The sequence below is a fragment of the Globicephala melas genome, chromosome 16, assembly GCF_963455315.2.
Source record: "Globicephala melas chromosome 16, mGloMel1.2, whole genome shotgun sequence".
Taxonomy (NCBI): domain Eukaryota; kingdom Metazoa; phylum Chordata; class Mammalia; order Artiodactyla; family Delphinidae; genus Globicephala; species Globicephala melas.
In genome coordinates, this window is record NC_083329.1 from 60069409 (window position 1) to 60095883 (window position 26475).

Genomic DNA, 26475 nt, shown 5'->3' on the forward strand with positions numbered 1-26475 from the left:
CTATTAACATTTTGGGGCATGTACTCCCACGCTTTTTGGTTTCATATATGTATTTTTTTCCTTTGAGGTGTAATTTACTTACAGTAAAATGCACAGATGTTAAGTGTAGTTGATGAATTTTGATAAATGTGTACACCCATGTAACTTCACCCAAATCAAAATGTAGAACATTGCCATCACCCTAGGAAATTCCTTCATGCTCTTTTCCAGTAAATTCACTTCTCCCAAAAGTAACTGCTGTTCTGATTTCTGTTACCACAGATTAAATGTGCTTGTTCTCTAATGTCATATAAATAGAATCATTCAGTATATACACTTCTGCGTTTGGCTTCTTTTGCATATATTTTTTTATTTTAACTTTTTAATGAATAATACATTTACATGGTTCAAAAATTTTAAAGTACAAAGGATATGCAGTGAAGAGTTTCCTGCCTACTGTTATCCCACCAAGCACCCTGATCTCCTCTCTGAAGGCAACAGATTTTAGCAGTTTCTTTGTATTATATCCTTTCAGAGATTTTATGTATGTACAAGCATATAAATATGTATATATATTAAATTTTTTATCCCCATCTTTTGCACGAATAATGGAATTGATTAAATATTTCATCAGGAGTTGCAAAATGGTGATATTCTAATTCCATCATTACCTCTACATCTATCAGTTGGAATTCTTCTGAAAGAACTTTCCTTTATTGGCTGTGGTTGGATATGTACCTGAATTTATAATTATTTCCTTGGGTTTGGCTCCTAGAAATTGAATTGCTTGGGCAAAGTTTTTCTATTCTTGAAGGCTTTTTATAAGCATTGCCAAATTGCTCTTAGAGATGTGATACCAGTTTGCACCTTCACTGTTGTTATATGAGTGAAATACTGTCTGCAATTTGTAGAAATAATAAGGTAAAACCGGAGAGATGGGCAATGTAGTAAATGTCTTCATCAATCAGAACTGTCATCACTTGGCCTTTTCTGAGACATTTCTTAGACATGCTAATAAACTGGTATTGGGATAAATATAGTGTGACTTTGGAAATACTTGTGGTTCTAGTTTGTGTTCATTAAACATGTATCTATTTTGAAATTAGAAGGACGGTTAAATCATGTTAGTTAAAAAAAACCCTCAACAACTTCATTTTTGTAATATTTGACTATGTATATTAACCATGTTTCAAAATATAATAGCCCTCTTAACTTAAACAGTTATAAAAAATCTAATGTGTTTTCCTTTGCAGTGACATTTCTGGGGGCAAACCCCTGGAAGTAGAGATGGCGGGGATAGAATACATGAATGATGATCCTGGCATGGTGGATGTTCTTTACGCCAAAGTCCATATGAAAGATGGCTCCAACAGGTATGTTTCTGGAATACTTCTTTGTTTTAATTGTGAGGTGCCTAGAAGAATCCCTGGAAGTTCAGGTAGTTTTGATTCCTTTTCTTTGAGGTCTTATTATTGTAAGGAGTGTGTAAATTCTTTCTTTTTCTGAAATAGTAAGTTAATATCTTGCAAGAGGAATTTGTTGTAGGAAAAAGTATCAGACTTTTAGTTTGATAATTATTGAATTACTTGGATGGTAGATATTGATAGTAGCAATCTAGTTTTTATGGAACTCAGTGCCTCCTTCATGTTTTCCAGGATAATAGGAGGCAGGAAGGATGGCATATTAGGATGACAGTTTCAAAAGTGACATAATGCAGATCTAGTGAATACCAGGGCAGAATAGGGATCATAACTGTACAAACTTCATAGGATTATTAGAATTAAATTAATATACATAAAATGCTTAGATCAGTGCTTGGCACATACTGACATCATCAAAACATACATTAAAAATGTTTGCTATTTTTAATTTTTGTTATTACCACACCTCGATCCCTACTTGGAATTCTCAGTCTGCAACCCAGGCTATTTTTGAGGCTCGCCTAGGCATCCAGAGCCCTTTGCAATATTAGTACCATTTATTAGTCTGTGCAAGGCCTTTGGTGAGCAGAGGAGCGCAACTTGAATTGGAAGTTTGTGTTTGTGTGGTCTTTTCATTAGGGCAGGGTAGAACAGAACTCACACTGAACAAAAAACCCTCTAGGGAAAATCTGTGTCTCTGGGCCGGCCCCCAAATTGATTTGCTTTCCTAGAGGATCTCTTGGAAGGTTTCTCTTATCTCAATTTGAATTGATGATCTCAGTTATCTTCTATCAATTCCAGTGGAAGTGAATTTTGAGTGTAAGGGAGGACAAAAAACATATAGAATCAGTTTTTGTGTGTGTGATGTATGTCAATTATATCTCAATAAAACTGGAGAAAAAAAGTGTCTTAATATCATTACTGGAAATTCCCTGGTGGTCCAGTGGTTAGGACTCTGCACTTTCACTGCCATGGGCCCAGGTTCAATCCCTGGTCGAGGAACTAAGATCCTGCAAGCCATTTGGTGCAGCCTAAAAAACAAACAAACAAAAAACCAAGTTTTGTAAAGTCCCCTCCCCAAATCGCAGTGTCTAAGGGACTTATACACCTCTTGTTTAATTCAATATTAAAACTATTTGAATGCCTCCTTTGTGCAAGGTATTTTGAAAGACCATGTAAATTGATACAGAAATGAGTAAGACATGGCCCAATTTTTAAGGCACATTCAGTCATTTGTGTTTCTTTATGTGAAGAGACACTGCTCAATGCAGAGGCATGGAGGAGAGGCCATGTTATAATAAAAACACAGTCAACTTTCTTTGTATGATTTCATATATTTTAGATGAAAGATTCCCTTAAAATGCTTGACTGTGAAGTGCCTGACCTTTAAAAAATGGAACCACTTAGATCAAATTTTTCCTCTGGAAACAGAGCTGGGACAGTGTAGCTACACTTATTGATAGATCCTGGGATTTTGTAAAACCTGACTGTGTAGGGAATTTGCATTCAAATTACTTAGTAGTCAGCTGTTGCTAAGACTTAAGCATTGAACACAGTGGCTATTCTGTTCTGTTTCTTACTGTCACAGGCCTCCACCCTTGCCACTTTAGAAGAATAGCTTCCTCACATTATACTGAGAACATGAAGCCAAGTCAACTTCCTTCCTTTTTCCCTCACAGTCTCCCTGTTTTCATCACACCCACCCCACTCAATTTCACTCTCTTTCTGAAGAATTGCATACATTAACTCTGAGGAGGCTAATCCCTTCACTTATTCTGGGACCCCATTCCTTCTTATCTCCTCAAAGACCTGACACCATCAATTATTCCACCCTGCAGGGCATTTCCAGTCCCCTTTTCCCTCAGGCATTTTTCAAATGCCCAGGATGTGAGATGCAGTAGACCCTAAGGCTTCTTTCTTATGGAGGAGGCAGATGTTGGTAACTAGAATACACTAGGTTGAGGACTGTGATTGAGATTCTAGTGGTACATAAATGAGCAGCAAAACTCTGCCCATGTGTGGGCAAATTTTGTAAAGGAAGGCTTCAGAAAGCAGGTTTCTTTACTGAATAAGGAGTTTGCAGGCTGAGGGAGTAGCATGCTAGGAAAAGGGAATAAATACTAAGTACAGATCTAGAGGCAGTGTTATATGCCATGTAAAAGGAATGTTGATTTTCATTGGTCATTTGTTTATTCAACAAAACTTTATTAAATGCCCACTGTGTGCCAGACACTGTGCTAGCTGTGAATATAGAATGGTCAGTAAAGGTGGTCCAGTGGTTAAGACTCTGTGCTTCTACTGCAGGGGGCTCGGGTTCGATCCCTGGTTGGGGAACTAAGATTCCACATGCCTCTCCGCAGGGCCAAAGGAAAAAAAAGCAAGAATGGTCAGTAAAGCCAGACACAGTTATTGCCCCCATGTAATTTACAGACTAATGGAGAAAACAGATGTTAACAACACGTAAATATATCATTGCAAAGTGTGATAAAGGTGAAGCAGGGGGAAAATGGTGCTCTTTTAAAGACAGAAAATATGGCAGTTTAGACTGTGGGAGGGCAGGGTAAGGAAAGCCTCTTGGAGGAATTGATACTGAATTGAGGTCTGGAGGAGTGGGATTTTTCAGGCAAAGGGGTGGTGGGAAATTCTAGGCAAAAAAAAATGCAGAGCAAAAGCCCTGTGGCAGGAAAAAGCCTAGCAAATTCCACATATGGATGAGACATAATGAAGGAGAGGTAGGGTCACATGAGATGTCCATGTGAAGAGATTAGAGGGGCTTGGATTGAGGCAGTAGCAAAGATAAGAGAAAAAAGAATAAATACAAGCAGAATAAATAAAAAGAAATCCGTATCAAGATAAATCAGGATGGAAGTGCAGAACACTGAAGATAAAGAATTTAAAAGAAGTCACCTACAAAGGATTGACAGTTATCTAGACAATGGATTTCTCAATATCAACAACAGAAGCCAAAAGACAGCGGACTGTTTTCTAGAGAAAATAACTGTCAAGCTGGAATTGTTTACCCAGAAAAAAATCTTTAAAGAACAAAAGTGAAATAACTTTTTCGTGTCCAAATGCTGTCTTTCCTTCTTGTTATCCTTCTTTTTCTCAAATAGACTCTAAGATTCTTGGAGGCAGGGGTTTTGTCTTATTTACTATATAGAGTATTATGTGATAAAAACAGATTACAGAACAATTTGTAAATATACATTTACTTTTTTCCCCTCAAAAGTGGGAAGAGAGAGCAAGAGAGAAATAAACCAGTTAGTCTGAATATATAATCATCTTATCAGTGGTTATTTTTGGATAATAAGTAATTTTTTTTCTTTTAGCTTATCTGTAAGATTTTTTAAAAATAAAAACAATGTTCGTAAAGCAGGCACGTGTTACAGTTTTTCAGATACACTTGATATACTTTGTCACATGAAGGTCAGTAGTAATCAGTATGTACATGTAAGTGGTAGAATTATGGTTTGACCTAGCTGTGTTTGACTGTAAAGCCTATGCTCATAGTGGGGCAAAAAGAGGAGTTTAAGGGGCTTCCCTGGTGGTGCAGTGGTTGAGAGTCCGCCTGCCGATGCAGGGGACATGGGTTCGTGCCCCGGTCCGGGAAGATCCCACATGCCGCGGAGCGGCTGGGCCCGTGAGCCATGGCCGCTGAGCCTGCGCGTCCGGAGCTTGTGCTCCACAACGGGAGAGGCCACAACAGTGAGAGGCCCAAGTACAGCAAAAAAAAAAAAAAAAGAAAGAGGAGATTAAGAATAATTGGAGACAGACCACTCTTTTGAGAAGTTTGGTGAAAGGAAGATGAGAGAGATGTAGTTAGAGTCTACAACTGTGCAGCTCAACATCACTGCACCATCTTCCAGTTAGCCTTCTTCCTTTCATAGCTGAGCTGCTTCTTTATATATTGTTTTCTCTCATAAAATTAAAGCCTTCCAGATGGGTAAAGTGAAAATTAAATGGCTCCCTTTCCCCCTGCTCTGACTCTCCCTGTGTTCCTCCCCAATAGATTGTAAGCAGAGCAAATACTGCTGAGAGTCACTGTCCGTGCGTATTGTTTTATACAAACTGGATCACATTATTCATATTGTTCTATAGTTCTTTTCATAAAACATAACCTAGACATTACTCTTATGTCAGTGTCTATAGATCCTATGATCTACTCCTACATCAGCCTTTCTAAGCCATAGCTTATATACAGTAGGACTTCCCCTTGCTTAAAAATCTCCCATCATTTCACATCATCCTTTGAATTAGTTCGTATTCCTCAGTCTAGCAGTCAGTATCTTCCAGGATGAAACCAACAATATTTCAACTTGATCTTCCACTTATCTTGGACTTGCCCCAAGCCCTAGCCCGCTTCACTGCTTGATGATCCTTTGTGTCTTTGTTAATGTTGTTTCTTGTGACTAAAATTTCTTTCATGTTACTCCTCATCTCTTTTTGTCCAAGTGCTGTCATTCCTTCTTGCTATCTTTCCTTCTTTTTTCTCAAGTAGACTTTAAGATTCTTGGGGGCAGGGAGTGTCTTATTCAGCATTGTGTATCCAGTGGCTTTTATAATTCATGACTCATAGTTGATGTTCAGTGAATGTTTGTTTACTTAAGTCATTTATTTTTTCAGCTGATTTACAAAGATGAATTGAGTACAGTTAGCTTCCTGTCCTAAGCCCATCCTCTTGGTAACCTATTCTGGTCTCAACCCAGCTGTAACGTCTTCCACATTTAAATTACCAAAGCACCTTGTATTCCTTGTGTCATTACCAAAGTCCTCTTTATAGTTATTTTAATAGATTGTAAGCTTCTTAATGACAAGAGCTATGTTTGCTTAGTTTTTAATTCTTTTAGTGACTAGCATGGTGCCTGTATACAGTAAGAACTCAAGAAATGTTAATTGGATAGAGCTGAAATAAATTTGGGGAAAAAAAATCAAAGAAAAATCTGGAATTTGCACTTTCTAGGGAGTCAGTGATCATTCTGCAGTACAACTCCACATCCATAAAGATGGCTCTGGAATGCTTGAGCTTTGTAGCACTTACAGGCCTTTAAACTAAGAGCTCAGATTCAAGGCATTAATAATTGGCTTCTGTTTTCAAACACAAAGCACTATCTAAATGATACAGCTGCTTAAGAGTAATTTATTATTTTTCTCATAGCAACCCTATATTATTTTTAATTCACTTATGAGGATGCAAAGGTATAGAGAAGCTTTGTGACTCATTCATAGTCAACCGGGGAAGGATCAGTGAAGTAAGAATTCAAAGACTATAATGTTAGAAATATACTGACATATTGTCAGATGTAGTATCCATGACAGCAGCCTGAAATTTAGTGATTGTTTCTAAGCACCCTTAAGTTGTCTTAATAGAACCCCAAAGATTTGTCATTTATGAATTCATGCATACATACCTGCAACAGCTATTCACTGAGCACTGATGATATGTCAATTAGGTATTAACTTGGGTGCCAGGGTAAGGCGGTGAATAACATGAAGAGCTGGCTTCGTGGAAGTGCACAATAAATTGATAGCAGAGCAGAACTGGCTGCCAGGAGACTTAGATTCCCATCCCTCTGCCCTGACTGAGCAACTCAGCCTGTCTGTGCTTCATTTCCTTTTGTGTAAAGTGAGCAGGTTAGACTAGAACATTTTAAAGGACTTTAATCTCTTCAGAGTTCTGAGGGAGAAATCTTAATTTGCCAGAAAGACAAAGCTGGAAACTGGACTCTTTCATTTAGTCAATTTAATTTCCTTCCTGTAGTATTACATGCTCCGTTTCTCTACAGCTGAGCTCCCTGTCCACTTCTTTTTCTTACTTTTATTTTTTATTTATTTACTTATTTATTTATTTTTGGCTGTGTTGGCTCTTTGTTGCTGTGTGCGGGCTTTCTCTAGTTGCAGCGAGCAGTGGCCACTCTTTGTTGTGGTGCGCGGGCTTCTCATTGCCGTGGCTTCTCTTGTTGCAGAGCATGGGCTCTAGGTGCACGGGCTTCAGTAGTTGTGGCTCATGGGCTCTAGAGTGCAGGCTCAGTAGTTGTGGCTCACGGGCTTAGTTGCTCTGCAGCATGTGGGATCTTCCCGGACCAGGGATCGAACCCGTGTCCCCTGCATTGGCAGGCGGATTCTTAACCACTGCGCCACCAGGGAAGTCTGCACTTCTTTTTCTTTGATAGGAGAGAGGCATCATTCTATTGTGATTTGAAATTGAGGTGCATTTTGCAGTGCTTGGTTATGTTTAGACCTAAGTTATGTTGTAATATTTTAAAATATTTTAAACTTTATGAGATGGTGTTAATCAGAAACTTTAGACCCAATAGTGTAGGTCTTGGCTTGGAGATCCACATGCACAATTAAGTAAGTTAAACTGCAAAATCAGAGTTACGTGCATTGTGAATGTATTTTATTTTTCTCTTAGGAATGTAGGAACAAAGTCGTTTTCTTGAATCAGTCCTCTTTCTCCATCCTTACTAATATCTTATTGGTTAGCCCTTCTCATTGCTCGGTTAAATACTTGAGAAAAATATTTTATGTCATGGGAAAATATTCAGAGTATATTAAGTGAAATAAGCAGGTTATAGAAAAATATTGTCTTTTTTTTTTTTTTTTTTGCGGTACGCGGGCCTCTCACTGTTGTGGCCTCTCCCGTTGCGGAGCACAGGCTCCAGACGCGCAGGCTCAGCGGCCATGGCTCACGGGCCCAGCCACTCCGCAGCATATGGGATCTTCTCGGACCGGGGCATGCACCCGTGTCCCCTGCCTTAGCAGGTGGACTCTCAACCACTGCACCACCAGGGAAGCCCAATATTCTGTCTTTTTTAAATTGATGTTTATCTATCTGTAGTAAAAGACTTAAAAATTATTTAACCCAAAATTAAGTGCTTATCTATGGATGGTAAGGTTGTTTTCCTTTTTGTCGTTTTCTGCATTTTCCATTTTTTCTATAACAAACATGTATTATTTTTGTAATCAGAAAAAAAATTAAGATAACTATGCAAGGAAGCACAGCATCTCTCTTAACTGGCTTCCAAGGCTTTAGTTTTCCCCTGCATATCTTGCTTCTTACAACCCCGTCTTGCTTTCCTAGGTCTACCAAATAAGACTACAGCCCTGCCTGACACACAGGAAGCTTCACAATCTGGCTTCAGCCTGCCTCCACTTCATTGCTGCTCTTCCCTCTCCACAGAATTTTTCATGAACCTGGAGTGCAGTGTATTCTTTGATATTCACTCTTTCAGTTGTTCAGGACAAAAATTCTTTTAGAATCACTTTCAACTCCTGACTGCAGTATATTAGCAAAGCCACCGCCCTCCTCACCACCTCCACTGCTGCCACGCCCACCAGCTGGGGTGTTGCGACAGCCTCTCAGCTGCCTTCCTGCTTCCGTTCTTGCCTCTACCACTGTGTGTCCTCCACACGGCAGCCAGAGTTTTCCTTTTAAAATGTCAGTTGGATCGTGTCATTCTTCTGCTGAAAACCCTCCAGAAGCTCGCCACCTCACTCAGTAGAAGACAAAGTTATTACAGGGGCCTAAGAACCTTATGTAAGCCCCTGTGACCTGGTCCTCCTTCCTCTCCCACCTCATCACCTCTCCCCACAGTTTCATTCCATACACTGGCTTCTTACTGTTCCTCCGTCATACCACAAGCAGGCTGCCTCAGATGACTGTATTTGCTGTTCCCTTTCTCTGGAATGCTGTTCCCTTAGGTCTCTGCTCAAGTGTCACTTTATCAGGGAAGCCTTACCTGATCACCATGTCTAAAATAGTACACTTACCCTCAATCCCTTTCTCCTCCCTCTCTTCCATTTTGTTTTCTTCATGGTGCTTAGCACCACCTGATGTCGTATATGTATATTTGTTTGCTATCTGTCTCCTTCCACCAGAATGTAAGCTGCTCAAGAGCAGGGACGTGTTCTGCTCATCTTTTGTATGATTCCCATCCCCACACCAGCCCTTCCTGTCTCCTTTGAGATCTTGTTCTGTTGATCCCCTCTGTTTCCTAAGGTTTCATCTTCCTTCTCTGCTGGATAGTTTCTTGTTGTCAGTAAGCATTTTCAACTCTTTCTCTTCCTTGAAAATAAACACAAACAACCTGCCTTCAATTCTATATCTAATTACCGAGGCAATTAGTTTCTTCCCTTCCTTGCAAGTTTCTTGAGTTTATGTGCATGTATCCCCTTCCCGTCTGTCTGGCCTCTCCCTTGGTCCTCTGCAATAAGGCTTCCTTCGCCAGTGTGCCAGAGAAACTGCTCTGGCAAAGATCTCTAATAACGTTCTGACTGTAAGAAATAAGTAAGCATTTTTTGCTCCTTTTCATACTTTACTTTTTATAGCATTGTACTATACTGATTATTCCTCTTTTCACACCCCTTGTAATTCTCTTTTCAGCCTTCCTGAAGTTTTCCTTTTCTTGTTCCTCATCCTTATCGATTGTCATTAGTGGTTCCTTCTCTGCCCCTTACATACGAGTGTCCCATAAAGGCTCCGTCCTTAGCTCTCTTCTTGCTTGCTCTGATTCCCCCTCACCCTGTGACTGCATCTGTCCCATGCTTTTAACTACTTTTTTTGCACTGATAACTCCCAGATCTGTGTCTTTTGTCCAGATTTTTCTCTTGAGCTTCAGGCTTGTTATTTCCATCTGTCTCCTGGACATGTCGCACTTGAAATCCGGTGCCACACATGAAAAAGTATACACACTATTAACCCTCTCCACCACTCCCCACCTTGGTCAGTGACCCATCTGCTCATTTAAGGTGAACTCGTGGGAGTAGCTCTCAGCTGCTTCCTCTGCTATAACACTGTCGTATCTGAGGGCCCCAACTTCTCTCTCACAAGCTCTTTTGAATCCATTCCCTTGTCTCGGTTCTCACTGCCCCTGTCATAGTTTAGATCTTCATCCCTTTCTACTTTATACCATGGTCCTTAAAATTTGTCCTCTGAAGCCAGACTGCATGGGTTCTCATTTTGGATCTATCACTTATTAGTTGTGTGACTTTAGTCAAGTTTTATAACTTCTCTGTGCCTCAGTTTCCTCATTGGTAAGGTAGGGATAATAATTTATCGTGAAGATTAAATGATTTAACAGATACAAAGTGCTTAGAATAGTGTGTGACACATCGTGTTTGTTATTATTTCTACTATTAGTACTATTAGTACCACATAACTGACCTCAGTACCGCTGGTCTCTTTCCCCTTCTAAAGCATTTTCCACTGTGCCACAGAGTCAGCTTCACAAATGGGTAGCTGACCACATCATTCCCTTTTAAAAGACTTCCGTGGCTTCCCATGGTCTGATCATTATAGTCCCAGCCCTGTGTTCTGTTTCTGGAGGTCAATGGTGAGGGTATGGGTATTTATTTTATTATTATTAATTATAGCTTACTTGGTACTTCCCTGGCGGTCCAGTGGTGAAGACTCCATGCTTCCACTACAGGGGGCACGGGATCAATCCCTGGTCTGGGAATGAAGATCCCACATGCCATGTGGCCAAAAAATAAAAAAATTATAGCTTACTCATGTTTAAATATTCTTTGGTTAGTAGACAAAATAAAAACAATTAAGATAGAGAAGTTAGAATTATAAGAAGATTAATTTGGAACTTTGGAGCCTGAAAAACATGAAAGGGAAAAGAATCCTTTGTGCTTCTCACTCAATCTCTAGGGGAAGATAACTCCCTCTTGCTGCAGCGTATGAGTGCAAGCGGAAAAGGGTTGTTTTGACCATGTCTAAATGGGTGAAAGATAACTGGGGGTAGGGGTACCAGAGGCTGTTCTATCCGTGTGGAGACAGGCATTGAGCAACTCAGCTGCTGCAACCAGAGAGACTGCCCTGTGGCCTCAGGAAAACTCCCACAAATGGGCCACGCAAGGTGGGTTTGGCGCACATCTCACATAAAACAGACCCATCCAGCCCTGCTCAAGGAGAAGCTGCTCACTGGGCTACAGTGTTTTACCGCAAGCCATGGCCCAAGAAGCAGTGGAAGATTCACAAACTCTACAGATTTCTCAGGGCCACTTGCATCTGGGAAAAGAAATGGTATGTGGCACAAAGAGTATTACTAGTATGTACATCTAAAATGTAAAATCTTAAAAAATGTGAAATCTATTGTTCATTAGTACACTGGCGACGAATGAAAGATTTTGAGGTGGGGAAGTCAATTAGCATGCAGCACAAATCTCAAAAAAAGCCAAGGGAAAGGTTGAAAGGAACAGGCTGCTCCCTGCGCTCATCAGGTGCACTGCTCTGTCATTTGATGCAGACCTCCACATCAGCACCCATGTTCAGTGAGAACTGCAGGCTCAGGTTGGACATCTGGTCACACTGTGTAAAAGCCACAGGCTGAACTTCACCATCAGATGAGTGAGTGGTCGCAGAAGATGGCTGCTTTCTGAGGCCTAGGGCCAAGATCTGCTCCACCACATCCTCGATGGGATAATGACCCCCTCTCAGTGGCGCAACTGGCAAAGTTCTTCAGAATTGAAGGGGAGATAAAGAGTTTTTCAGACAAACAAAAACTGAAGGAGTTCATTGCCACTAGACCAGCCTTACAAGAAATGTTAAAGAGAGTTCTTTAAGCTGTTGATCAAAACACCTGAACAGAGTGAAAACTTCCTGTGCAAGAATTGTTTCTGGTGGAGGTATTGGAATGAACAGCCATCATCAAGATAGAACTCACCCGCTGCAGAACCGTTAGTGCTTAGAGCCAGCTGGAGTCCATTTGGAGACATCAGTTATGTGGCCTGTGGATTTTCCTATAGTTGTCTTCATTGGTACTACACTTCTGCCTTAGTGAACACTGATGTAGTGGCCAGGGCTGCTGGGATTTTCACAGTGCATGCTCCTTCCCAATGAGCAAATGTCTGAGAGTCATGCCAGACCTCATTTGATCCTGGCCGAAACACATCAACTAGCTTTTGGTTCTGTGACTGGATGAACCAATAAAGCACTTTCTTTTAGACAGCTCTCTGCTGAGCCTGGCTTCTTGTGTAAGATTTCCAAGATCATAAACTTCCATCTTCCTTCAAGGCCATGCTTAAACCTCCTGTGAAAACCTGGCCCCTCCAAGTATAGTTGATCACTCCCTTACACTCACCATGATGTTGTGCAGTTGTTTCCAGGTGTCTTGTCCACACAAAGCTGTGTGCTTCATGATGGTGGGGACTGCAGCCTTATTTACTTCCTCTTCTTTTGAGGGCCTTGTACGGTGACTGGCTCAGAGTAGATGCTTCATAAATGTGAATTAGTAATCAGGGTTCAGGAGTTTACTGAGATTTCTGTACTTCTTTCTTCAATTTCTCCAGGCTGCAGGAATTGGTTGATCGAGTACTGGAACGTTTTCAGGCATCTGGACTAATAGTGAAAGAGTGGAATAGTGTGAAACTCCATGCTACAGTCATGAATACTCTATTCAGGAAAGACCCCAATGGTGAGTGCTTCATAGAACCACAGCACAGTTTGTGATCAACAAGGCCTAATGATGTCCCTGGGGTTTGAAGAGAATGGACTATCAAAGAATCTCTGCTGGGCTTCCCTGGTGGCGCAGTGGTTGAGAGTCCGCCTGCCGATGCAGGGGACATGGGTTCATGCCCCGGTCCGGGAAGATCCCACATGCCGCGTAGCAGCTAGGCCCGTGAGCCAGGGCCTCTGAGCCTGCGTGTCCGGAGCCTGTGCTCCGCAACGGGAGAGGGAGAGGCCACAACAGTGAGAGGTCCGCGTACCGCAAAAAAAAAAAAAGAATCTCTGCTACATCTTCTGTTTTAGATCCATTAGCTTGTTTTGATGAGCGCAGTGGAAGGGGGCAGGTACATATCTAGCATGGGACTGTAGCATTCCAAATCTTTTATTTCTGTCGCACATAGGGTTGCCAGATATAGCAAATAAACATACAGGATGCCCAAGTAAATTTCAGGTGGAAAATGAATAATTGTTTTAGTGTAGGTATGTCCCATGAAATACATGGCAGCTTTTTCTTTTTTTTATAAAACAAGAAAGAAGATTAACTAGTAAAGGTAAATGTTAGAGCAGTGATTCTCAACTAGAGGCAGTTTTACCCCCAGAGGACATTTGGATTGTCTGAAGACATTTTTGGTTGTCACAGTTAGGGGGCTGGGAGTGAGTTGCTACTGGCATCTAATGGGTAGAGGTCAGGGGTTCTGCTTAACCCTCTGCAATGCACAGGACAACCCCTCATAACAAAGAATTATTCAGCCCAAAATGTCAGTAGCACCAAGGTTGAAAAACCTTGTGTTAGAGTAATGTTTTTTTCCCTCATGAATCTAAACCTTCATATAAAAATGCCTGTTTTAACCCTTTATTTGAGATAATAATCTACATTTTAATAAGGATTATTTTTCTTCCCATCCTCACCCACCAAGTCAAAGCTGTCTAGCACACATTCAGCATCTGTCTGATCAGGAGCTACAAATTCAAGTTATGTGCAGCTGCTTCTTCAAAGCCCTGTTGTTTAAAATATACCAGCACCAAAACTCCATATTCAGGTTTTATTATATTTGTTAGGACCCTGACCTTGGTTTTAGAAAGTCTACGTTGGAAGAGGACTACATCAGGACTCCATCAGAACCCATGAACTATTTATAGATTTATAGTTTAGGACAGTTTTTGTGTCCCTTTTTACCAAAGTACATCTTTTCATTTCTTCAGATATATACCAGAGAACTCAACTATAAGTTGTTTGGTTTGGTTAGCGCCATTGTTGGACTAAGAGATATGTAGCTAATCCAATTCTTAGTTCTAGTGTTAACTGTTTTATGATGCTACATTGTATTTTCTTTAAGACTTTTCTAAATAAATCAGTGTTTTACCTTTCAGAGCACTGAGATCAAAAAACATTCAAATGACTCAGTCAAAGCCTATGGACTCTGGGTAGTTAGTAGAATCCGAAGCTCTCTACTTATTCTTGTTCTGATGGAATATATTTCTTTCATTTGGATAGTGGTATTGCAGAAGACCATTTGGAATTCCAGAAAAAAATTTTTTTATGGAATATTTGATATAAATTATAATGTAAGTTATCTAATGGGAACATTTAAAGGAGTTTGTGGTATTTATTTTGTTCTGGACAGTTTTTAAAATTTATTTATTTTAATTAATTTATTTTTGGCTGCGTTGGGTCTTCGTTGCTGCGCGCAGGCTTTCTCTAGTTGTGCCGAGCGGGGGCTACTCTTCGTTGCAGTGCACGGGCTCTAGGCACACGGGCTTCAGTAGTCGTGGCACGCGGGCTCAGTGGTTGTGTTACACGGGCTTAGTTGCTCCACAGCATGTGGGGTCTTCCCGGACCAGGACTTGAACCCGTGTGCCCTGCATTGGCAGGTGGATTCTTAACCACTGCGCCACCAGGGGAGCCCCAGTCAGTCAGTTTTAATCTTGGAAAACACTGTTAGATCCCCTGAGGTGGTGTACATTTTAACATCATCACGTAAAGACAGAGGTTCAGAACTCTAACGTACGCTCTAGGGACTTCCCTGGTGGTCCAGCGGTTAAGACTCTGTGCTCTCAATGCAGGGGGCCCGGGTTCGATCCCTGGTCAGGGAACTAGATCCTTCATGTATGCTGCAACTAAGATCCTGTGTGCTGCAACTAAGACCCGGCACAGCCAAGTTAATTAATTAATTAATTAAAAATAAGGTACACTCTAATTCAGGGGTCCCCAACCCCCAGGGCGCAAAGCAGGAGGTGAGTGGTGGGCAAGCAAGGGAAGCTTCATCTGCCGCTCCCCATTGGTCTCATTACTGCCTAAACCATTCCCTCCACCCTGGTCTGTGGAAAAATTGTCTTCCATGAAACCAGTCCCTGGTGCCAAAGAGTTTGGGGACTCCTGCTCTAATTCATTGGTTCAGAAGTTACATTGTATCTAGCACCATCCAATAGGACTTTATATGATGATAGAAATATTCCATATCTGTGAAATTCAGTATGGTAGCCACTATCCACATGTGGTTATTGAGTACTTGAAGATGGCTGGCTAGTGAGACTGAGAAAGTGAACTTTTAATTAATTTAAATTTAAATAAGTACTTCCCTGGAGGTCCAGTGGTTAAGACTTTGAGCTCACAATGCAGGGGGCACAGGTTCGATCCCTGGTCAGGGAACTAAGATACTGTGTGCAGCATGGCATGGCCAAAAAAAAAGAAATTTAAATAATCACATGTGGCTAGTGGCTACTGTTTTGGACAGTGCAGTATTTTATTAGACATGTGATACTATCAGTAATACATTCTGCATCTGTCCTAGTCCTTAAATCTTAGTTCAGAGCTCTTACAACTATACCATACCCCATTATTAACTAACCTCTTAACATAAAAGAGTTGAATTATATAGGAATCTGTATCTTTTAAATTGTGTGGATCCAGATGTATATTCGGTTGGCACCAGAGCTTCATGAAAGAAAATGTTCTGTGTTCACAGTCTAGTTATCCTTTCCTGTTGACATATATTTTAAATATAACAGCTTTAGTGAGATGTAATTCATATACCATATAATTCACCTATTTAAAGTATAGTGAGTAATGTAACCGTTACCACAGTAAATTTTAGAATATTTTCATCACCCCAAAAAGAAACTCCATAATTATTGGCAGTGACTCCCCATTTTTCCCTTACTCTTCAGTCCTTAGGCACCACCAGTCTAATTTTTGTCCAATGAATTTGCCTTTTTTGCATATTTCATATAAATAGAATCATGCAATGTGTGATCTTCTGTGACTGACTTCTTTCACTTAGCATAATGTTTATAAGGTTCATCCATGTTGTAGCATGTATCAAATGTCATTCCTTTTTATTACCAAATAATAATCCATTGTATGGACATAACACATTTTATTTATCCATTCATCAGCTGATGGACATTTCTGTTGTTTCCACTTTTTGGCTATTATGAATAATGCTGCTGTGAACATTTATGTATGTGTTTTTGTGTGGGCATATGTTTTCATTTCTATTAGGTATATACTTAAGTGTGAAATTGCTGCATCATGATATCAGTATGTTTAACTTTTTGAGGAACTGCCAGACTGTTTTCCAGAGTGGCTGCACCATTTTACATTCCCACAAGCAGTACAGTAGTTCCCCCTTATCCGCGGGAGATACATTCCAAGATCCCCAGTGGATGCCTGAAACTACATACCACATTCTGTATTTTTCCTATGCATACATACCTATGATAAAGTTTAATTTATAAATTAGGTGCAGTAAGAGATTAACAACTAATAATAAAATAGAAGAATTAAACGATATACTGTAATTAAAAGTATGTGAGTGCTGTCTGTCTCTCTCAAAATTTTTTATTGTACAAATTTAGTGCCTTTTCCATTTTCACTAAGCACTTACCATGCACTGTGACCGTAACTTTTGCAGTTTTTGAGGTGTGACAGCAAAGCTAGTACGAATCTCTTTTTCCTTCTTCCTAATTTCGCGGATAGAAGATTTGTTCTTAATGTAGATATTAGCAAACCTCAGCATATGATCTTTTTCTTTCCTTATTAAGTCAAGAACTTTCACCATTTCACTGAAAGGAAGCACTTTATGGCTTTTCTTTGGCATATCCGAATTGCTGGCATCATTATTCTTGCCTTTGGGGCCATTATTAAGTAAAATAAGGGTGACTTGAATACAAGCACTGCAATACCTTGACAGTCAATCTGATAACAGAGAGGGTGAGATACGCTGGACAAAGAGATGACACTTTCTGGGTGGGACAGATCACGCTACTCAAAATGGTGCACAATTCAAAACTTAGGAATTGTTTATTTCTGGAATTTTCCATTTAATATTTTTGGACCTCGGTTGACCATGGGTAACTGAAACCATGGAAAGCAAAACCATGAATAAGGGGGGACGACAGTATATGAGGGTCTCAATTCCTCTACATCTTTATCTGCACTTGTTATTACTTTTTTATTATTGCCATCATTTGGGGTGTGAAGTGGTGTCTCATTGTGACTTTGATTTACATTCCCCTTATGGCTAGTGCTACTTATAGATTTTGCACCTGTCATTAAACATTTTAATCTTCAGATTTCATTACTGCTTTTTTATTGACATTTACTTAGTATGAATTTACTTTAAATTTTCACATCTCCTTTTAACAAGGAACCTATTTTTAAGTTGTGAAATATGCATGGGATTGGGATCTTGGATTAAGAGAATAGTTCTCATTAGAAAAATAGTCCTGTAGTTACCCAGGTATAATTCCAGTGGGCTAGCTAAAATATATTATGTTCATGGAGTTAGCACTTTGGATGTATTTTATCAGTTCTGACATGGTAATCTCCATACAATCAAAGAATCTCCATACAATAAAAGAATATACTCAAAAGTAGAAATACAAATATTTTTGAGTGTCTGTTGATGGGCAGGAAAGGGTTGATATTTCAGAAAATATTCTGATAAATAATTTTTGAAGATGCTTTGAATTTTATATACCCTGGATTCTTCTCTGTCTTGTGTTTTTCTCTTGAAAAGGCTATAGAATACATTGTTTTGCTTTTACTTGCCAGTTATCCCTTTCCTTTGATATCCTTTTTTCTGCTGCATTTGAAGGACATCTTTTGGGATAAGCAAGCTAAATTAATGCAAGGAGTTAGAATACAGCTTTGATGAGGCTAAGGTCATAGATTTGCAAATTTCTGTGTAGAATGTCAGGATACCTTTGATTGCAACTGAAGAGGTTTTTCTCATTCAGGGGGAAGTCCTTAAATCAACCCAAAGCATAGTTGCCTGCATTTTTGACTAGTTAATGTGTGAACTTCTGTATATTTTTATGTATTTAGAAATGCATGCAGCTTATATAAAATCTCGGGGTTTTAGACTACAAGGAACCTTTGGAAATCACCTTGTCTTAACCTCTAACTTTGTAAATGAGGAACTGAGGTCCATAGAGGAGACATAAACTGCCTAAGAATATGGTTAGTTATGTAGTTTATATACAGTGAGTACTTGGACATTGTTCAATGAATAAATATATATCAGTTGATGACAGAGCTGAGACTAGATGCTGGGTCTCCTGACTCATAGCCTGATGTATTTCCCTCCATATTATGTCACTTTCCAGGTAGTACATGAAGATCTTGCTAGTTGTCCCTGTAGAAGTCCAAGAGAAAACAGATACATAACCCAGGCTTCTCTTCTAACATTGTCTTTGGAATATTTACAGCTGAAGGCAGGTACAACCTCTACACAACAGATGGCAAATATGCCTTCAAGGAAAGAGAATCATTTGATGGCCGAAACATTTTGAAGGTCAGTATGAAGCAGAGTGAATTGGAAACCTTTGGCATGTGTCCTAAAATAAGGGAGGACAATAAGTGGTTCTCCTTTTAACAGTAAAGTATATTTTTCTCATATTTCCCATGAGGATTATTGATTGAAAGGACTGTTAAAATTGTTTTTCATTGTCCTAAAAGAGAAATCTTTTTTGACTTGTTAAAAGGCTGTTGTTATCTCTTAGAGTACTTGAAACTGATGATTTAAGAAACAAGTATAGTGACTATTTGGATCCATAGGAATAAGTTGATTTTAACCTTGTGAGTCTTGCTCTGTATTTTACCTCTGGAGGACTGAGTGTGCATTTTTTTAAGTGAAAAAGAATAGTTTGTCTTGTTCTAGTAGATTTTTCTCTTCACCCACAAAGTCGCTCTCCAAAGTTCCTGTATAATCTATTTTTACTCAGGAACAGCCCATGTACTAAAAGCTCGGTGGTCCATTTCTGACTGTTGAGGATTTGCTTCTGAGCGTTAAATTAACCTATGAAATTCAAATAAAAGGGGTTCTTTAGGATTGCATTTATCTTTCTACCACAGACCACATTCTGTAACATCCACAGTTTATGCTCTCTCTGTCAGGTTAACATACCATTGTGCCTCTGTGCAAAGAGAAACATAAGTTGATACCGAAGGAGAGGTTTTTGATTCTTCATTTTACTTGTTCTATAATGATGTAGGTCATACATTTTCAAGGCCATGGGTGTTTTTTGGAGCTGGGTGGGAGAGTATGTATATAATAACTTCAGAATAAGCTCTAGCTTTAAAAATGTTTTTTCTTTTTCCTTCCTTCCTCCATTCCCTTATCTTATCACTTGACAGTTTTGTTGCCAAATGCCTAATATGACCTCATTGCGTATAATTAATGACATCACTGTTCAGCAGCTGCAAGCTCCTCACTGCAGAGCCTAACAGAGCAATGACAGCGTTCACTTAGGCAGGCATTCCTGCCTTGTGGGGAAGGGGCTTTGCAGGGCTTTGTTGATTCCTTCTTTTACTTGATACCTTTTCTCTCTTTGAGTAATTTTCTTGTCTTCAAAGTAGCTATTGTAGATTTGGTTTGAGTGGCAAGCTGCTAATGAATTCAGTTGCAGTTTACTTATTTTCCCAGGCCACAGCTTCATTGTATGAATCTTTCTCCTCCTCTAGCTCATTTCCTGGGGCTTTTTAAATAATAGCATTAATTACTTTACTTTTTTGTTATTGTTAATTTGATTAAGAAAAAAACTAGACGGATGGGGAAAGAAATCTGTTGGAATGACTCAAGCCAACTTGGTTCCTTTGAAATTAGAATTAAAGCCCAAAAGGTATGTTGATGCAAGTGGAGTGTGAGGTGCTTTAACATCTGTAAGAGGGAGGTAACAGCAGGGAGCCTGAGAAGTTGCTGTATGAACAGTATGGATCTCTCATTGAATATTTAATTTCTCTCATTCTGGAAAGTCAGTTTTCCATTTAAAGATGCTTGGCTTGGAAATCTTCCTAACCCACCCCAGTGATGACACGGCTGTAGCTCCCTCTAGTGTTGACGAAAGCTTGCTATAGTAGTTGTACCCTTACTGTTAAGGCCTAATTGGAATTTTAGAGCTGGGCCCAGCTAGGTACTTGGAAACTATTTAATCCAGTTCCTCATTTTACTCTCTAAGGGTGTGAGATCCAATATGGTTAAAATGTTTTGCCAAAGGTTAATGCTAGATAGTAGCAGAGTCTGAATCAGAACAAAGAGATTCAAAGCTCACAAGTTAGCAATGTCTCTACTCTCTTCCATAAAGATGCTCAGTGTTTAGGTAGAAATCAGTAGATATTTGAAACTGGGCCTATCTGAATTGTGAAAATATCTGACTAGACATAAATGTTGAGGCAATGGGTGTGCCAGTTAGTCTAAAACTGGCTAATTAAGAATTAGACTTTTGAGTTGAATATAATACTAACACCAACAGAAATACTTATTGACTGTATACCATCTGTCAGACTATGTGCCCTATAGATAAAAGTCATTATGATACAGTCCTTACCTTCCAGGAGCTTCCTGTCTTTGAGAGATACAGCTGGTTAATAGGTAATTACCATATAAAATGATGGGGGCAAATTATGAAATGGAGGGGAAGTACCTTTGAGCACAGGTAGTTGTAACAAAGTATCTTTTGATAGAATTTCCAATATATTACTTTTTTTTTTGTAAACTTATTTATTTATTTTTGGCTGCATTGGGTTTCATTCTGGTGCACGGGCTTCTCATTGCAGTGGCCTCTCTTGTTGTGCAGCACGGGCTCTAGGCGTGTGGGCTTCAGTAGTTGTGACACGTGGGCTCTAGAGCACAGCCTCAGTAGTCGTGGCACACAGACTTAGTTGCTCTGCAGCATGTGGGATCTTCCCGGACCAGGGCTCAAACCCATGTCCCCTGCATTGGCAGGTAGATTCTTAACCACTGCGCCACCAGGGAAGTCCCCCCAGTATATTACTTTTTAATCATTAGTTCCAGAAAATATAATCTTTCACTTACATTTAATCAAAGGAATTAACTTTTCTTTGAGAATAAAGATAAAATGTGGCATCCAACAACTAGCCCCCAAACACACAAGCAGTAATAACTGTATTTATGAAGTAGCTATAGCAGCCCACTTTTTGGAATTACAAGACAAGTCTTTCTCAACTAGAACATTAGAACCCATGGCCCCTGAATCCCTTGCAAAAAAAAAAAAAGATTTAAAAAACTGATGGATTATACATAGTTTTTGTACCAGATATAATTATTATGTTTAGAAAGGGAAAAAAATCACTTTCATTAACAAGATAGGAACTGACTTGGAATAAACAGAAAGGTTAACTGCATTGATTGCTAAGGATCCCAAGCATATGTGTACAGCATATTAACAGCTACATAGGTCAAGGATCAGGAATGCTGGTGATGGGAAGCAGCCTTGGGAAAAAATCAACTTCATCTGCTATTCAAAGAGAAACAAAACGAGAATGCAAGTCATTGCTCATTGCTGTAAGAATTTAATGAGTAACAGCCAATTGCTATTCTACTCCATGAAGAGAATTGGTCCTTTTGGCTTGGTGTAGTATTATGTGTTTCGGATGCCTTAATAAGAAAAGAAAACTCCGACTCTTGGAGGTAGAAGCCACATTTTTCTTTTGTATAGCTCTTTTGAGAGTTGTTGCAGCTATTATAGACTAGTATCTGGTTATCCCTAGTTAAAATAAGAATTTTCTTACCCTAAGAAAGACTTTGAAAGAAGAACTGACAACTAAAGAATCATTCCGCGTGTTTTTCAAACCAGAAAAGGAATATATTTAGTAGTAGCATTTTTTTATGGAAGACTGACAGATAGCTCTGAAAGGAGGATATACAAGTGAAGAAGACCTAGGCCAAATTAATAGGATAGTGTCCTGTCAGAGGGTTTCCATTTCTCATCTAACAGATAGGAGCAAAGATGTAGTTTGTTTGTCTATAATGCAGTGATAAACTTGTAAATGGAGAAATCATGCTGATCTAAAGATGTAATGCAGGAAATAACTGCTCCCTCGCTAGCTAAAAGTAGAATGGTCATTAACTGCCAGTTTCTGGAGAGAGAAGTGGTCTTAATGGCAGTCTGTTTGGGGGACTTATGAAATGGTCTTATGCAATCGAATCAGTATTCCAAGACTGTGCTCTCAGCAGATTGAATAGGGGTACAGTAGTAACTATTTAAAAGCATAGCTTCTAACTGCAAAGTGAAGAGGAGACATTAGAGCCCTAGGTTGTACTCACCAGAGATGATTTGGTACAAATAAAGGCACAATAATATATTTGGGAAGGAATAGCCAGTACTGTAGGTCCAAAATCAAAGGACACTGTGAAAGTGCCATTTCTTTAGATACTTAAAAATCCTGGAACAAAGTGATGCTGGGAAGACTGGACAGCTTCATGTAGAAGAATGAAATTAGAACGCTCCCTAACACCATACACAAAAATAAACTCAAAATGGATTAAAGACCTAAATGTAAGGCCAGAAACTATAAAACTCTTAGAGGAAAACATAGGAAGAACACTCTTTGACATAAATCACAGCAAGATCCTTTTTGACCCAACTCCTAGAGAAATGGAAATAAAAATAAAAATAAACAAATGGGACATAATGAAACTTAAAAGCTTTTGCACAGCAAAGGAAACCATAAACAAGATGAAAAGACAACCCTCAGAATGGGAGAAAATATTTGCAAATGAACCAAGACAAAGGATTAATCTCTAAAATTTATAAGCAGCTCTTACAGCTCAATATCAAAAAAACAAACAATCCAATCCAAAGATGGGCAGAAGACCTAAATAGACATTTCTCCAAAGAAGATATACAGATTGCCAACAAACACATGAAAGGATGCTCAACATCACTAATCATTAGAGAAATGCAAATCAAAACTAAAATGAGGTATCACCTCACACCAGTCACAATGGCCATCATCAAAAATCTACGAGCAATAAATGCTGGAGAGGGTGTGGAGAAAAGGGAACTCTCTTGCACTGTTGGTGGGAATGTACATTTATACAGCCACTATGGAGAGCAGTATGGAGTTTCCTTAAAAAACTAAAAATAGAACTACCATATGACCCAGCAATCCCACCACTGGGCATATACCCCGAGAAAACCATAATTCAAAAAGAGTCATGTACCACAATGTTCATTGCAGCTCTATTTACAATAGTCCGGACATGGAAGCAACCTAAGTGTCCATCGACAGATGAATGGTTAAAGAAGATGTGGCACATATATACAATGGAATATTACTCAGCCATAAAAAACAAACGAAATTGAGTTATTTGTAGTGAGGTGGATGGACCTAGAGTCTGTCATACAGAGTGAAGTAAGTCAGAAAGAGAAAAACAAATACTGTATGCTAACACATATATATGGAATCTAAAAAAAAAAAAGGTTCTGAAGAACCTAGGGGCAAGACAGGAATAAAGACGCACACATAGAGAATGGACTTGAGGACACGGTGGGGGGAAGGGTAAGCTGGACGAAGTGAGAGAGTGGCATGGACATACATACACTACCAAATGTAAAATAGATAGCTAGTGGAACGCAGTCGCATAGCACTGGGAGATCATCTCGGTGCTTTGTGACCACCTAGAGGGGTGGGATAAGGAGGGTGGGGGGGAGACGCAAGAGGGAGGGAATATGGGGATATATGTATATGCATAGCTGATTCACTTTGTTATACAGTAGAAATTAACACAACATTGTAAAGCAATTATACTCCAATAAAGATGCTAAAAAAAAAATCCTGGAACATATAAAGCAAGTAAAAAAAGAGATGAATTTTTTTATATATATAAGAATATTTAAATTTAGAGAAAGAGGGAATTGGCAGTATTTAACTATATTAATATTTAATAGTACTTTATCTGAAAATATGTTTTAAATCTAGCTAGGTACATTGAGACTTTTCTTGAAAGATGTAAATGAGAGTAACTCAAGTATTTCATTCATTTTTGCTTTGCTCCATTGCCTCTTCAAGTTCTTTAAAAGGACAGTTAGAATGAATGCATTTAAATGAGAGCTTTATTTAGTTTTCTTTACTTAGAGAAGTTTCTATAAAGGAAGCTGTTTAAAAATACATACTATTTATTCTCTTTGGTAAAAGTTCATAAAACATATATGTACTTTTAAACAAATAATCATAAAGTGAACACTGTAACTACTACCAAGGTCAAAAAGCAGAATGTGCCTCACATGTCCTTCCCTGGCCAACTCTGTGGTCTATTTGTCCTAAGGTAACAAAGGCACAATTAAGTTCTTAAATACTCTTAGTGAAGAGGCTTGTTTTCAATGATTACTTGTTTCAGAGTATTAGAAGAATATTGAAAAGATGAATTTATTTTTTCAAGGGAAGAGAGATTAGATTGAGAACTCGGTAGTAATTTTTTTTTAAAAGATATTAATGACTACAGAGGAAGACTAGCATTTAGAAAGTATATTATTTCTAAGGACGAAAATATTGTGTTTTTTATTATCCAATTCAGTATTAAGCCACGTTACATACTGTTCTTGAAAATTACTTCTTAGTCACATGGCTCTTTAGAATTTTTTTTTTCAAAACTCACCTTGCACAGAAAGCCTTTCCTTGAAAATCTATCACTAAATGTTCCATTGCACTATTATATCACTATGAATAACAGCAATTTGAATGTAGAAAAAAGTTGCTATGTCTCATTACCACCGTAGCTATGGTGTCATTTTTACTACCTGATATTTCTATGACTTGAATTTTTTTTTTTTTTTTGGCCGCACTGCACGGCTTGCGGGATCTTAGTTCCCCGATCAGGGGATCGAACCTGGGCCCCGGCAGTGAAAGTGCCGAGTCCCAACCACTGGACTGCCAGGGAATTCCTGAAATTTTAATTTAAGTAAAATCACTAAGCAGGTGTCACTTTCTATTTAAGCTATTTATGCTTATACACTGTTGACATTTATTAACTTCACTTGGGCATACTAATATTTTGTAAGAGCTTTTATCCACAGCATTGGAAGCAATCACATCATTCTTGACAATCATGTAAAATAGGCAGCTTGTTAGAGGAGCAAATGTACAACTTTCTAGAGAATTTCACTTGGAAAATAAAAGCAAGATGTTGTGGAAAAGGCTTCTGTGAGAAGAGAGTTCATAGAAATAACATATATACTCACATATGTATATATTAATTAAGGATTGGAAGATAAAGCTAAGGAAATCTCTGGCAAAGTGGAGAGATAGAAAATATGAGGGGAAAATCTGACAAAGAGGATCCTCAGGCAGTGCAAAAATTAACTGTTAGGGTTCTAAAAGGAGAAAACAGACCTTGGAGTCTTGAACTTGGATGAAAGAGCCTCTGGACTGGTAGTGTTCCCAGGTACTTGGCAATAGTAAAGAAAAATCCTTTCTGGAAGAAAGTTCTATCACCCTCTGCCTAAAAATATTCTTCCAAGGAACTTTTGCCCCCACAACAGCCAATACACAAAGATAACTAGGCATATGAGGAAACCACTCACCATAAGCAAACAGACATCCAGAACTCATAAAGACATGAAATACTAGAATTATCAGACTTAGGCTAAAACAACTTTTTTATCAGGTAATTGGGAACTATTGCAAAGAAAAAGTGATGTAGCAGTTCTGAAAAGAACCAAGTAGAAATGCTAGAACTGTAAAAATGCAATAACTGAACTTAAGAGCTCAATGGATGGGGTTTAGCAGCAAGTTAGCAAATTAGATAGAGCTGCAGAGGGAAGTAGTGAAGTGGAAATTGTCACAAGAAATTATCCAACATGTTGCATGGGCAGAGGGGGAAGGTAAAAATTACAGATGAGAGAAAAAGAGACATACAGGATAGAGTGATAAGATCTAATATACATTTAATTGGAGTCCCAGAAGGAGAGGAAAGAGAGAATGGGCCAGAGCTAATGAAAGACATCAACCTACAGATTAAAGAAGCCAAATGAATTCCAAACAGTTTTGTTAAGTGAGCCTATATTGCACTTTTCTTTCCTACAGCTTGTGAGTGAATCATGGACAACGTGAACTAAACTACTTTAAAAAGGCCCCAGCACTTTTAAAAATGAATGTCTAGAGTTTGTTGGCAGTATCCACATTACAAAGAACAAAACCCAGGAAATCAGTGAAAGAATGCTTTTCTTAAAGTAGGTTATAAAAAAAAAAGAAAGAAGGGAAAAAGGTATCCAGGAATTCTCTTTACTATTTTTGTAACTTTTCTGAAAGACTGAAACTACATCATTGTAAAAAATTATAAAAAATAAAAGAAGATGGAAAGACAGACATGCTCTTGG

At 38.9% G+C, this 26475-nt stretch overlaps 1 protein-coding gene across 4 annotated transcripts in view; it reads left to right on the forward strand.

The window, feature by feature from the left end:
• ASCC1 (activating signal cointegrator 1 complex subunit 1) overlaps positions 1-26475 on the forward strand; it is a 103197-nt gene that overhangs the window by 57705 nt on the left and 19017 nt on the right. For 3 of the 4 annotated variants that reach the window (XM_060286190.2, XM_030862555.2, XM_060286193.2), the window contains 3 exons: positions 1233-1352; positions 12696-12820; positions 18565-18650. In XM_060286190.2, the coding sequence (XP_060142173.1) occupies positions 1233-1352; positions 12696-12820; positions 18565-18650 (331 nt within the window). The remainder of the gene's footprint in view (positions 1-1232; positions 1353-12695; positions 12821-18564; positions 18651-26475) is intronic. The other variant, XM_070043850.1, reaches the window with a different exon arrangement.